The sequence below is a fragment of the Barbatula barbatula genome (assembly GCF_947034865.1).
Source record: "Barbatula barbatula genome assembly, chromosome: 8".
Classification (NCBI taxonomy): domain Eukaryota; kingdom Metazoa; phylum Chordata; class Actinopteri; order Cypriniformes; family Nemacheilidae; genus Barbatula; species Barbatula barbatula.
Window position 1 is genome coordinate 4,611,032 of NC_136771.1, and position 15,172 is coordinate 4,626,203.

General features: G+C 35.8%; 2 protein-coding genes across 5 annotated transcripts; one reads left to right on the forward strand and one right to left on the reverse strand.

Annotated features, from left to right (window-relative positions):
• Positions 1-156: 156 nt before the first annotated feature.
• nfam1 (NFAT activating protein with ITAM motif 1) lies at positions 157-2,748 on the reverse strand. 3 transcript variants are annotated; one of them, XM_079462398.1, is made up of 6 exons: positions 2,534-2,748; positions 2,131-2,403; positions 1,701-1,819; positions 1,017-1,121; positions 839-916; positions 157-272 (listed from the first exon to the last, which is right to left on the reverse strand). In XM_079462398.1, the coding sequence occupies exons 1-6, from the start codon at positions 2,598-2,600 to the stop codon at positions 219-221; spliced, it is 696 nt and encodes a 231-aa protein (XP_079318524.1). In that variant the 5' UTR covers positions 2,601-2,748; the 3' UTR covers positions 157-218. The 3 variants fall into 3 exon arrangements, with proteins under 3 accessions (XP_079318524.1, XP_079318525.1, XP_079318523.1); XM_079462399.1 differs by having other exon boundaries at positions 2,131-2,455; XM_079462397.1 differs by lacking the exon at positions 157-272 and having other exon boundaries at positions 651-916.
• Positions 2,298-10,527, forward strand: LOC306897563 (uncharacterized protein). Of its 2 annotated transcripts, none has more exons than XM_079462401.1 (4): positions 2,298-2,342; positions 6,103-6,233; positions 6,978-7,107; positions 8,910-10,521. In XM_079462401.1, exons 2-4 carry the CDS (start codon positions 6,119-6,121, stop codon positions 9,226-9,228), a joined length of 564 nt encoding a protein of 187 aa, XP_079318527.1. In that variant the 5' UTR covers positions 2,298-2,342; positions 6,103-6,118; the 3' UTR covers positions 9,229-10,521. The 2 variants fall into 2 exon arrangements, with proteins under 2 accessions (XP_079318527.1, XP_079318526.1); XM_079462400.1 differs by lacking the exon at positions 2,298-2,342 and adding an exon at positions 4,863-5,021 and having other exon boundaries at positions 8,910-10,527.
• The last annotated feature ends 4,645 nt before the right edge of the window (positions 10,528-15,172 follow it).

Below are 15,172 nucleotides of genomic sequence, written 5' to 3' on the forward strand. Positions count from 1 at the left end.
GAAGTACATTCACGACTGGTTTCATTGGATGCGAGCTGAGCTATAAATCGATTGGTTTATATGCCAAAAAGGGCGTGTTTTTACGGGCTTCATAAAAACACTATGCAAGAATCAGTGCGAGCTGATTCAAGAAAACACGACACGTTGATACATAAATCGAAATCATGGAAAATATTTTATTTGGAACAAAGAAACAACAGATATTAAAAAAAAAACATTCACAAATTTTCATAGACAGAATCATGTTTGTCGTCTTCTTGAGGTCTGCATTTCTGAAAGACAATAAAATGAAGAGAAATTGACCAAAGTCAAAATATTCTGCAAGATTAAAACATTTAAACAGGTTTACATTAGCCACATAAACATATTTCAACATGTAAAGCCTCTTATAAAGCTTTTTTTTGCTGTTGTCAAAGCACTTTTAAAATTTTTACACGAGCAGTTGGCATGGTGTGAATTAATAAAATAAAAGTTTTAATAAGACAAAAAGGATGATAATGAAGTAATTTGACTTTGAGTCAAAAGACAGTAGTGTAAATACAAATTGCAATGTAACACTTTGTTCAGCCATATTAACAGACTAGCACTCATTAAAACATTATACATTTTATGTTGCCAAATTTGTTGCATTGCTAAAACATTCATGTGAATTTGTAAATGTATAAATGTTTAATTGTGTGTTAGTTGTTTATTTTTTCTGTATTCTGGTTACCATGTTCAGGCCTTGCTCTTCTTTATCATGTAACATTCATAGATTTTCTCACACATTTGGGGTTTATTAAATGTTATATTTTGTTAGAAGTGGGATATTGCCTGATTCAACCAGTATTAAACCGACCTTTTGTTTAGATTTCTTCTCCTGTTTGTTTTCAGTATTCAGCTTATCATAAATGGGGCTTGCTCTATGTTGTAGTGCCTGGAAAATTGTATGTAAAAAATAATCAAAAACAATAAATCGATAAAATATAATGAAGGAAACATAGACCATAAAAAAGTGGATTAGACTAATATCTCACTGTGTAGACTGATGCGGATGCAACATCTTCATCCATCGCGGCATCCTCAGCATCCTCGGGTCTCTGCTCCGTCACCCCGTCACTCTCTCTGATAGGAGGGTGTTTCTAAATCAACAAAGGGAAAACAAGAGCTAAACTTTACACTTGACTGCATTGTTGTGGATTGGTGGCTATAGGATACCACATTGCAATGTCTAAAAGTGTTGCTTATAGCTCTGGGATTCACTAAAGTCGTGTTGTATAATAAGACGCAATAGGGGAAGGCACAATGTTGATTTAGTCCTTGCGTAGAGTTTAATGAGCTGATTGTGAAAGGAAGCGATCATGATGTTTCTAGTTGGATTCACACCATTTTGCATTCAAAGCAACTCTGGAAAGTCGAGTCTGGTGCAACATGGGGTTGCTCAGTTGCAATTGCAATTCCAAAACACATGTTTATAACACATGCATATTTGTTATATTTTTAGAATTTTGTGTCTACTAAAATGCCTAATTGTAAGTGGTTTTGAATAAACGCTTCTGCCAAATGCGTACATATTTGAATATAAACCTTTAACAAGATCTTTTCCGACTTGTGCATTATCTAATTCATTCATCGTAGCATTGAAGAAAGTAAAGTACAATGAAGAGATGAATATAATAGCTAGATGAATGAAAACAGATTTCACAGAAAACAGTTATTACCCTGCAGCTCTTCAATATGTAAAGCGACCCAGCCACACTGAAGATAAGTAGAATTCCTGAGACACACATCTGTATGGTGATGCCCCCCATTGCAACTATTGGCTCGTCATAACCTTTATCTGGGAAAGAGAAAAGATTGGAGTCAGGAGGAAGATTTTTTTAAACTGAAAAAAGCCACAGTAAGCATTTCAGTCCATCGTGTCACATGACTAAACTCACATGTCATTGTTATTGTCATGCAAGTTCAGAGGTTTTTAAAAGTTCACATTTATTTAAATATCAATGAAACATAAATTTTACCACCATACATGCGGACTGTGGAAAGTGTGAACAATATATATTTTTCTAATTTTCAAGAAATCTTTTTTTTGCTCTGTTTCTGAGCAATCATGTCATCAAGTCGCAGAATACTAGAGATTTGCGGTCTTACCCCGTACAAGAATCACCCAATGCACTTCCTGACCTTCATAACGGCAATTGTAATTTCCAGAAAAGGAGACGTTGTGCATTTTGAGTTCTGTCACCAACATCGCACCACTTTCGAGAATCTTCTCTTCATCCCATTTGATCTGCTTGTTCTGATGGTAGCAGTCCAGACTCTTATAGGTGCTGTTTTCAGGGACATTCAGTGACATGTTAAAGGTAAGAGTTTGTCCCGTCAGTGCCACTCTGATTCTGTTCTCCATCGAGATTTTAGCTTTTGCTGGAAGGACAGAGCAGAGAACTGGTGTTATGCCCCTCCATGTGCATGATTTCTGTGGTTTGAAGGGTCAAATCAGAAATATAGAATGGAAATGAAGTCAATTTCCTTAATCAATAAAGACCGGTGATACCTTCAGTTCCTCGCCAACACCACAGGATGAAGATCCAACACAAGACAGGTTTTGGCACGCACATCATAAGGAGAAAAACTCAGACTTCCTTTCTTTTCAAATGAAATAATCTAACCTGTGTCTCATGAAAGGCCAGATATCATCGGCATTGTTAAAAGAAGTGGTAAAGAAGTGTAGCCTCTCCAGATAAGATAGGAAGTTACATCACTGTGGATGTTCAGAGGATCCTCACATCATGAGATATAGTCTTCTCAAGCAATCCTCCAACTTCCTCTTTCTTAAGCTCACTTCTCTAATTCTGTTCTTTTGAGTTAAACAATGACCCGCTTGTATAATCATATCCAACGCCTCAGAAATACAGTTATGCTTTGATTTAAAAACAAATGTAAACTGTAGAAATGATGGACAAGTAATATACAGCACATACATAAACAGTCGTACACATCGTCATATATAGACCTTATGTTGGTGACCACAGATACGTTAAACTTGTGTAAAATGTTTAATGTTCGTTTTGAAATACAAATACTGCACTTTGGCCAGCAGATGGAAGCAGACGTGTGTGTGTTCACGACAGAGAATCTGGCTCACTTCTGGGAGATTATCATCTTTTCCATCTCACCAGAAAATAAAGATGAGCTCCAAAACAAACAGTGTCAAAATACTCCCAAAATGAATTATGTAATGATTGCATCACTACATTTCCCATACAGCAAGCTTTCATAAAAAAAGATAAGGGAGGAAATAAAATATATGTTTTTTGGGCATTTAAAGAGATGAAAAAGATCTGCTTTTACATATTTAAAATAATGAACCTTTTAGACTCCGTTTGTATAACCTTATGGCACGACTGGCGAAAGTGAGAGAGAAGAGAAGAAAGGAATTCAGTCGGAGGTGACAGATTGCCTAGTTTAATGAAAAACAGGTGCATTGTGACTGCTGCCTCAGTGTTAAAGGGAAAGGAATATAGTCTTATACATTTACACACAGCCAGGCAAAACCGAGCTCACATAGCACAATAACAGAGCGGGGTGAGAGAGAAGCACAACAACAAAAATAACATCTGGATAGCAGGGAATAAAACTATTTCCTCTTACATAATGTCTTCCGTCTTTTCTCTGTTCAGTCATTCAGAGGCAACACAGATTTATGTACTGTAGGCATGACTGTTATGGATTAAAGTATTCAAAAGCTCAGATCAAAGGCAAATAAGACTATAAATGTCATAATCCTGAACAATTAGATTGATGACTTTGAACTCGCTTTGAAGTTGTCCAAAAAATCATGTTTATTATTTATGTCCACTATTTTATCATAGTTTTATCATTGCAAAATAAATCTAAAACTTAGAGACATGTGTCTGGACTGCTCAGAAAACCTGTTATTGTGACTGTAAGAATACAAGGAAAGAATGCAAAATGGCAGAGGGAGCATATAAGCGCGCACATCGGAAAAAATGCTGGGTTATGAAGTGTGATGGCTTGAATAAAGATTATAATGATGCTAATGTACAATGATAAGCCAATAAAAATATTTGACCTTGGTATAATGTGAAACAAAAAGAATAGACACAAATATGTACATTCTGTAAAGCTGACCGAATTCTGGATGGACAGCTATTGCAATAAATTTTATATACATTTTTAGAGCAAAAGTTGATTAGCAATCACAAATAGTCAACAAAATAAATATAAAAAATAAAATGTTATATATTATTAAAAACATTTCTTGGCATTTTTATGTGGTTAAAGGGGAGTAGTACAAAAATGAATGTGATAATATTAACACATTGTTTGTGTTCTGCTACTTAACATATGTAATTGCAACACAGTTTTTGTGAAATAAATGAAGGAGATAACACAAGTTGTGATAAAAAAACACAAAGTGTCCCGAGAATCAACACAGAGATGTGTGCAGATAAGGACAACACACCCCTATTCTCTCTTTAAATCCCCAAATGTCCATTTGGCTTGTTGTTTTTATACGTCAACAGTATGAACAAATAATTGATTCCCAATAAAGCTCACTATAAGAAAGTATGAGGAGAAAGTGAATTGCAGCAGAAAAAGACAGTGGTTGAGAGAGTCAAAAGTGAAAAAAAAGCAGTGAAGGGAGGGGTAAAATGACAGAGAGAGAGAGAGAGAGAGAGAGAGAGAGAGAGAGAGAGAGAGAGAGAGAGAGAGAGAGAGAGAGAGAGAGAGAGAGAGAGAGAGAGAGAGAGAGAGAGAGAGAGAGAGAGAGAGAGAGAGAGAGAGAGAGAGAGAGAGAGAGAGAGAAAGAGAGAGAGCATCAGCTATTTACAGTTGTAAGGCTGTGGTAGGACAAGTTTAAGGAGGGCTGTCTTCTCATCAGCTTGTCCAGAAAGAAAACAGAAAACCATCGAACAGGACAGAGAAACTAAATCAGAAGAGAGGAGGACAGCAGCAGATAAAGACAAACTTACTACAAGTACACTGAGAGGAAAGCAACATTTCATTACCTTGATAAAGTAAGTACTATCAATTCACTGTATATTAAAACACTAAAATGATTAATATATTTTCATAAAATTAATTTGATAAAGTATCTCTGACGGACGGCGTCTTGGTGTAAAGCACACAGATGTTTGTGGCATGTGGGTTCTGCAGGTTTTCACACTATCTGCTGTAGCTGTAGAGTATTAAGGGAAACACCAATTCAAAGAATAATCAATAAACGCTCACGTTTCATTACTGCATTTATTTATGTTTAAATATAATACTTCAGTTGATCTCTCAATGTTTTATGAGAACTTCTCATTGGATTTGCGCATTCAATTTGTTGAAGTGCGATGGCTCGGTGTAGCTTGGATGTGAAGCACAATACTTTAACTATTTTCCTTTCCCCTTAAAACTGGTAAAGCAAGCAACCTTTTGGATTCTTCATCTCCTCCAAACCTTGATATGAAGTCATTCTTAGAAATGCCTCTTTACAGACTCAATCACCAAGAGTTCCAAGATTAACATTATGTAAAACTTGCTCTCCTTTAGCTTTCTCCACGTCACTCGTTCTTTTCTCCAGTTTCTCTTCGCTTTCCAGCTGGATCTCTCTGAAATGTGAAATTTAGTCCAATGACCTTCTTTAAGCTTTTCACGATAATCTTACCTCTAAGAGATCTCAGTGATTGACACAAAGGTTTTTTTTTCTTTAAAATCATCTAATTGAGTTCGCCATCGGTTAGGTCAGTCAGGAGACAATCCACCCGTGCCTCTTTTCTCTAAATCCTTGAATGAACTCATTTTGTGATCTGACCCCTCAGTCATTAAAGTGAATGAAAATATCCAACACTGCATCATTGTCTCGGGTATTGAACCGAGTGAGCGGACAATGAAGAAGATTATAAACCATAGATGGAACTTAATGGATGTGATCATATAAAGTTGTGTTAACTTCACCCATATAACCCTTTCGGAGGTTTGTCTTGGAAAATAACAAAAGCTCTTTTTTTGTGCTAGACCAATTGGCAGGGTGAAGGTTTGAAACTCTCGCTCGAAATTGGTTCTCAGATTGTAAAATGTTTTGATATTCTTCCCACTTTCTATACACTTCAGCCACATCATCACCATCATGATGACGGCAATTAAGATGCTGATGCTACTGCTGGTGCTCGTGGCATTTTTGTCTCCCTGTCTTGGGATAAGCAATGAAGTGGATTATGGGAACTGGAACTACAGAGAGGGAGGTAAAACAAATACACAATAATGCGTCATTGAAAAATGCTATCACTGTTGATTTTCTTTGTGTTGTTGATGTGGAATCCGTCACGCTTTTCACATTTTCTCAACCATGGTGGGGAAAATCTGTGGAATTTTCAAGAATAAAAATGAAGTACACATTAAATGGTGGCTAATATCATTTTAGAAAAAAACATATAACTTTTAAGGGGTTGAGGAATGCAAAGTTGTACAATGTAAAATGCAAGTTGGATATTTAAAATTGTATGCATAATACATATATATTGTGCACAATTTGGAAAACATACTTTATTTTTAAGTATTCAAAAATGTATAGAACTTGTGATTGTTTAAATTCACACATTTAGAAGTTCTCTTTACTTTGTAAACTAATAAGTGGACAAATTTTGTCCCAAATTTAAAATGAAAATGACCATAGTAGAAAAAATGCTTCATAAATTTAGTTTGTTGAACACAAAAGAAAATATTTTGAAGAATGTAGGAAAGAAAACATCTGTGGACCACCTTTGACCAAACTTTTCATTGTTCCTACTGGCGGCCGGGAACTGTTTGGTCACAAGCCTTCTTCCAAATATCTTTCTATGGTGACAGAGTTTTTACATTTGGGTGAACTGCTCCTTTAAGTGTACTTAATATAATGTAGAACTCAAATGAATCCTCTGTGATATGCACATCATGTTTTAAAGGAGTTTTGTTTAACACCGACCTCATTGTGTTTGCCCTCACGACAGCGGAGAACGTGAACGTGGCGAACATCCGTAGCATTACTCGAGTGTTGGACGCCTGGGGTAAACGTATATTCAAAGACATCAAGACATTCCTACACTCACAACCCAGTGACCTTCTGCCAGACTACTCAAGGTACAAAACTGAGTTTCACGAATTCATCACAAAGACAATTCATTAAGGTACTCTGGACACGAAAGCCTTTCTGTCTCTCAAGGCTTTACAAAGTTTTAAGTACCTGAAAGTTGCTGTCTATATCATTTTGTTTTTGCATACAAGAACATAGGAAAGAACCCAATGCCCTTTGGGAGTTTTGTTAGCCTGGAGTGTCCAGTTAAGCAGTCTTGTGTGTACACGACACGCACTGGAACTAGAAAGAGCTAGAGAGAGTTTCCCCAGGGACTTGCTAACTGAAAGATGCCATGACATGTTAAATAGAATAATGTAATTCAGATCAGCATTTTTAAGTATCCTATATATAAGCAGCAACCCTTACGAAAAGAAGTTTATAGAAGTGTGCTATTCTTCTTATAAACAACAAATAAAATATACTTTCAGTCGACTTTTTATGTACTTCTTAGAAATATACTTACTGTATTCTGACAGAAACGCATATCTGGCCTTTGCTTCTTTTGATGGACATATATACTTTAAAGTATAAGGTATTCTATTGTTAGTAGTAGTGTTTAACATACTGTCTATCCGCCTTATCAATCTAATTACATGTTCAATTTTCTAAATAAACAATATAATATATAATTTAAATAATTGATGAATTAAGTATGTTATGTAAGTATGATGTTAAGTTCACTTATAGAAAACGAAGCTTGTAGTATGTAAAATACAAGTAAAAGTAATACATTACGGAGAGTATACTTCAAAGTGTACACACATAAACTAAAAAATGTGCTACAAATAAAGAAGTAATAAACTAAGCATACATATAAGTGGCAGTGAAGTTGCAATACAAGTATGAACTAGATTACTACTATTGCACTTAATATTTAAATTTAGGACTTAAATTTGGTCGCAAGCACTATTAACATAGTACACCTAAAAGTATACTACTAGTACATTAATATAAGACTACGTGACGTGCTGTATCCTTAAAAATATATGTGAATGAACTAGAAGCATACTTACTTTTCTATTGACTAGATATTGTTTTGTTGACATCATGTGAGGCGAATTTTCCTCCCCATTTAAAGAATGAAGAATGAAAACACATAAATCACACCTTTGAGGAATTCAAGGAGAGATGTTCCCATATGCAAGTCATGCTTTAAAGGAACACCTGAAGTTTTGAGATGAGTGTTTTATTGCAGACGTTAGCTGCAGCACAGTACGCATACAGAAATCCTTTCAGATTGAAATGTGTTTTAAAAAAGTGTGAGTGGCAGGAGTTTGGATGCGCTTGAGGGAATGTAAGGCAGATGCCAGGAAGGAGAGTTTCAGTGCGTCTGTGAAAAGACTCCAGATGAGCAGCCGAGTGTTGGCGCTCTTATGAAAACGGCCTTTTCATTTGTGTTGTTGATCGCGAAGCAGCAGGACTGTGCAGTCGTCGCAACGTAGTACAAAAAGAACTCGTTTTAACACACCTGGAAGCAATATTTGGGTGACCTTTCTAGATTTTGTGAGGCAGCTCTTGGCTGGGAGGAACAGAGGTTCAGTGGTGTCATATTTGACTATGTCCATTGTGTTCTCGGAAACCCAATTCTGGTGAACCGCAGGTTGAAAAATACAAACCTCTTTTTGGAGACCTCATTGATTTTTCTCTTTGTAATGTCGACGACACAGGCTGAGTGGCCTTACACGAAATTATAGTTTCAGCTTGGTGCTAAGTATTGACTTTTGTTTATTGCAGTTCAATTACAAAGAAATGGAGAACGAAAATTGTATCACTCTTTCTCTCTAACACGCTTTGTGATTCTCCACAGGGTTCGTCCTCTTTCGGAGTCCCTAAATGATCTCTTCAGAGAAGTCTCCCATTTACAGAAGCGAATCACAGACCTTAACAATCGCCTAGCAACCCTGGAACCCTTCCTCCATCATCAAGGTTACCGCGAGGAAGGGGAGGATGGAGAAGATGACAAAAAGCCTCCTCAGAGTGTGAAAGGGGCGGGGCAAAGCCATACAAAGTATCGGCGGCGGTACAAGGTTCGAGTCCTTCGGCCTGTTAAGAGGGTGGTGCGTGTTAGGCGAGTGAGAGTGAACAAAGAAAACCAAAAGGTGAAGGCAAGTGAAAGTGAGAGGTAGAAAAACAATGCGAGAAGACAAAAAATTAAGGCATACTGTAAAAAATAACATTTTGGTTAAAAGGCTGCTTTGTTTTTGAGTTAAATCAAACTGGCTTGTTTAAATCCTACTGAACAAACTTTTACATCTAGTTTAACCAGTTTAAATTTTATTTTAGTCATACACAACTTGTTATGCAACTAGATTTTAAACATCATATTTAATTCAAGTCACTTGTAAAGCCAGTTGGATTAAACTTAAAAATGTAAGACATCTTTTAAACTATTTTTTTTATTTGAAGGTGAACATTTTTGCAGTGCATTAAGAAAAATAGAAAAAGATTATGAACAGATATTAATTTTATATAATGGGATGTTATTCTGGATTATCATTGCACAGTATAATATTGATATCGTGTTTAAAAGTCACATATCTAAGTATTCTGCTTTGACTGTTATGTACACAAATGCTTAAAGCTTTGCACATTTTTCAGTCTTTCATTAACTGCCAAACTAAAAAAGTATACAAGAATACTCTTCTTCTAATATCTTATTACCATTTTTAAACAGTACTTTAAGACAGTGTTATGCTATTTAAATCCATAATGCTTTTTTACCAAGTACCCTCTTGTGTGCACTTAGGCCTTCCCCGGTTGGAAATCACTGCATTATACTAAAGAGAACATTGTACAAAAATCCGTAAATCAAATTCCGCAAAAACAAGTTTTCTGTTAGCTGGAGACAGAAATATACTGTAAAATTAAATGTTTTCGCTGTACAGTTACAGGATATTGGGATATATAAGAAATTGTTTTCCCCGTTCTTCTTGTTAATTTGTGGTCTTTTTATGTAATGTTAAGTTTCTGACCGTATTTTAAAAGTACTTTAAATACTTTAAGATAAAAATATATGTGGAAAATGTACAATGAAAATCTATAAAATATAACAGAAATGTTGTAAAATTCAGTTTTTTGAACATTGAATTTAGGCATGCAAGAAAAACACATTTGTAATCCATGTAGGCCTCCTACCATTTATCGACTACGTGCATGCATTCATCTTTTGTCCGTCCAAGATCAGATCTCAAAAGTCCTATTAAAGTTTCCTGGCAGAAACCCGCAGGGCTGTGAAGGTGTGATTGTGGAAAACTTTCCAAGGAGCTTGAGAAAAAAAGGTTTAGCTGATGGAACTACCTTCACAAGCAAGAATCTGAAAAAGTTGTTCAGTGTTGAATCTTAAATCGAATGCTTCCTGTTAGAAAATGATTCATGTTTGTGGCAGAAAACATATGTGGCGAATAAACTTGATTATGTCAAAATTGAATATTTTGTATAATTTTTGTTTTTTTTACTCAAATGTTTAACCATGTTCAGTTTTTAATATTGCATATTACACGGTGAGTGCCAAGTTGCAAATCAGAGTTTCAAATGTACTTGAATCCTCAAAGGGATAAAGGATTTTGAATAAATAAGTGAACAAATAAAGAAAATTTGAAATTTTTAAATTATACACTATTTATAAGACTATTTGTATCATATATGTGACCAAAGATATCAGCTCTCATTAAAGCACACAAAATGTTATTTGCAACATTCTCAGATCATGCTGGGATGACATGGATCATCAGGTTTTGCACAAATGTACAGAGACCAGGCAAACTCGAATATTACAGCTAATAGGGGAGTGTACTGAATTGCTCACTAAATTATTTTACCGATTATATCAATTTAACGTCAAATAATATAAAATAGAAGCATCAATCAGGATAATACAAGAGCAGTAATATGCAGAATTGTCACATTTACCTTTAAAAAATGCTCATAAGAATCTCTTCAAAACACATGATTACACGTTTTTCTTAACACAGTATGCAATCTGCTCCTTACGTATCAAAAGGATGACAATGGTGACTTTTTAAAGAGCTGACCAAAAATACACAATTCTTTTCATTGAGATGCAAACGCCCGTAAACGTCTCTGGGGTGTTACGTAGGTCCGGCCACACGGTGGCGGTGTTGTGCGAGTTTAGCCGTAGAGAAAGTCTGGGGCCGCTGGTTTCATCATCATCGAGATCAACAGACTTCAAGTTTGCAGTACGTGAGTATGTTTGCGTGTGAAAGTACCTATTGTGCATTATTCATAAAACAAAAGCGGAATCAATCTCTGTAAATTGTAGCCTTGTGTAAAACCGTTTGTACCTGAATGGTGCCGTTGACTGAAAGGCTGCAATTTACGCACGATTTACACACAAAAACTTGTTCTGCCATCAATGTTTGTTCTCTTGCGTGCTTTGTAAAACACACAAAGGGCCTGCGAGTCAAATTGATCATATTCTGCTGTTCTTTATCGATTGAATTCACAATTCGCGCCGTCAATGTCTTCCGTGTAGATTTGAGGGCGCGCGCTCTGTCTCTTCTTCTTCTCTGAATGCCGTCTCTCGTTTTCACGGACACGCATGTGGATGTTCATATCTGCACTGCCTGTTTCTGTATCATATGTTGATTCTTTCTAGCACCCAACCCAAGAAGAGGCATACTACACAAATCTTTTCCTTCCATCTCTCTCTCTTTCTCTCCACCTCTTTCTCTAAAGATCCAGTTGCTAGGTAACAGTTAATTGTCAAGAAATAGTTACATGTGTTGCAATGTATTCTGTGATTGGCTGCTTGAGGGAAGCGCGTGAGAGAAAGAAAGGAACGAGAGAGAGAAAGTGGGGGAGTGAGACAGGAATAGAAAGAGTAGGTTTGTGAAATATTCAATTGCAAATGTTTTTAAATAAACAGCCATTTAGGTATTAATAGCCCATACCACTTGGGATCAATAACAACGATGATTTGATCGATTGATATTAAAATAAGCGATCAGTTCAATGCAATGACATCAGTACAGCAATTTGTTCATGATGCAGTGAACCAGACGTAACCACGGCAACACCAGCAGCCAAAGATGCTCCCCTTCACGTTTCCACCACCCTCTGCGTTATGTCACGAAGGGAAACTAAGCAAATCAAGAATAGTCGAGTACAATGTAACATCTGCTCAAAAGGCACACAAAAACCCATCAATTTGACCCTTAACTTTAATAATAATCACATCAAAGTATCTGTTTAGAAAAACACACGAGGACTATGAGGCTTGAGATCTCTCCCTTTTATTTTGTTATTAGTCAACACCGTTTTGTACAAAGAGACAGAAGAATATATCTTAGCACTTATTTTCACACCGTGTCTGTATTCTCAATAGCTTAAGTATTGTGAAATGTCTCGTTAAATTATTATTGTAGTCGTAACACATGTAATCTCTCTCTATACAAAAACAGGAAAAAGAAACCGATTTGTCGTATTTACAGAATCTGTACAATTGTGAAGCGTCAAGTAACATTTAAAACAAGTGGTTAAAACCACAAGACAGAATTAAGACAACAAAGGTGTCGGTTTCGTCTCGTATTCTGCTTCTCAGATTCAGTTATTAGAATGGCACCGTGTGCAGCGGTCTAATAACTTTTCCCCTGTGTGGCTATAAAAAATCCTCCAGACAAAAATGTATCTCATATTTCAATATTTTAAATATTCGTCTCCATGTATTAAAAGTCTGTGGAAAGGGGACATCATTATTTACAGCAGACGTAACAATAGATACCCATTGCACTGTGCTCTGTTTCCATTTCGCACACACACACACGTGCACAGATAAATGTGCACACACACAAACACCTGCGCACACAAGCCAACTCACAGCAGAGGTAATCAAGCATATGAATTCAGATACACGTACAATCAAATGTGACCTACCATACTGAGGAGGGTACATGAGGGCTAAAATGATAAGCAAATAAAACTGTAAGAAACAGCAGTCTTATTCTACCGTTCATTAAGAAAAAGATAAAACAAGAATTAATAAAACATTGAAGAAACATTAGCTACTTTCGTTCCCTTTCAACCTCCTCTTGTATCTTTTGCTGCAAATTGTTTGAACTGTTATTTATCAAATTATATGAGCACGCTATAACAAGGCCACATCTTTAAAGTGTGAATTTAGATTAAACGTAATATAAAACAGGAAAGCTTTTCTGGAAGAGCAAAGGCAACCGTCTCTGACACTCACACGCACAAAAAGAAGTACTACCTAAAACTGTCTGACTCTCCTGTGATGGAAAGAAAATGCATTGTTAAAGATTTACAAAAGAAAAGCAAGTTAAAGTTAAAAAGGGTATTTTTAAAAGCATGGTACCATGCGAAGAAAAATGTAAAATTCTTGTCAACTTAAAAATAAGCTCTACATGGATTCAACAATAATCTTTAAAAATGATTTTCAAACAATGGCAATGTTCCTATAATCACCCACATTTTTGGTTTGCCTGATAACATCAAGCAATTCCTGAAGTAGGTTTTGCCTTGTCATATCCATATTCAAACATCTTGTCATTTCGTTAAAATCACAGCTACTGTTATCATCCCGATCCTGTGTGACGCACAGTTCATCAACAGAGCAAGCATGATATCTAAATCGACATAAATGTATGAAACGCTAAAGATATGGCAATAATTAAGTAAAAGACATGCAGGCTCTTCTTCAAACACAAACTTTCACACAAAGACAACCGAGTCGAGAAAAGAAAGTGGCAAAAAGCTAAGATAAAAATCCACAAATCGATAGCGATACATCAATTATAAACCAAATATTATAAATCTTGTGCTTAACGTGAAGATCTGTTCAGCTAACAGTTCGTACACAAAGAAAATGTATGAACAAAATCTGCGATTGTTATTCAAGTAATGGATTTGATTGGAGCTGTGGGCCAAAAGTTCGACGAGAGCTCGGACAGCACTGCACAGTTTTGAAAAGATTTGGGAAAATGTTCACTTCTATGGCCCACGGTTATCCAAATAAATGAGTTTGTAGATTTATTGAATCATGTAATTAGACAATTTAGTTCTATGATATGTTTTTTTTGCGTGTGCCCAACCAAAATTCCTGAGAAATATCTCTGTTCTTACAAGTGGGTATTGAAATTGAAAATTGGACGTTGATTTTTTTGGAACAGAGTTGAATTTTAAACCTAATTCCTAAGATCTAATCTATGTAGTGAAACATAAACCTGTAAAGTTAAATTATTTTTATCTATTCAGTGTACAAAGTGAAAAAACTAAATATATACAGAAAAATGCAAGCGTTCCATTAAATCTTGCACAACCCTGCAAAACTGCATTCGGAAAGGAAACAATCCCATGACAGGTTTCATTCTTCTGCTTAATAAAAGACGTGTTTCGAGATGGAGAACAACTAAATTATCGTTTTTTGGTGACATAATATGAGTAACACCTAACATCTCGACTCTGTTGTGCAAAACCTGAATTATGTTCCTATTATTATCTGAACGATAATTTCATTCGTTATCTTTAGAACGTGGTCCTCTAGATTAATTTGAATGCGTTCAGACTAGCGTACATTTAATTGATGTAAGATATCAGTGCTTATATGATTAAAAGGACAGTTCCAGAATAATATGAATCACCCAATGACAAATCCGTGTGCAGTGACCAGAAAGTTACCATGGCGATACGACCTGTAAATCTGGTATCCTGTAAGACTTGGTAAGGCACGTAATGTGCTGCGTATCAAACCCATATTGTTCTGACAAACGAGAAAGTATAAAACAAGGAGATAATAATACATTTCCTTCACAAGGATATCTCAAGTACAGCTGAAGTACTTTGCAAATCATGCCTTGTACACACATTTTACAGCACTCCATACTGGCAAAATAAACTTGAATAATTAATAATAAAGAACCTTTGTGGATTCCAAGTTCGTCTACAACTCAATTGACGATCAAAAAAGCTCAATTAAGGAATCAAATAAGCCTTCTGCAAAGTGGTTTGTTAACTAAGAACTGAAACTACAGTACAAATATGCAACAGCATAAAACACCCATAAACCAAGCCCAAATGGAACATCATAAACATTGT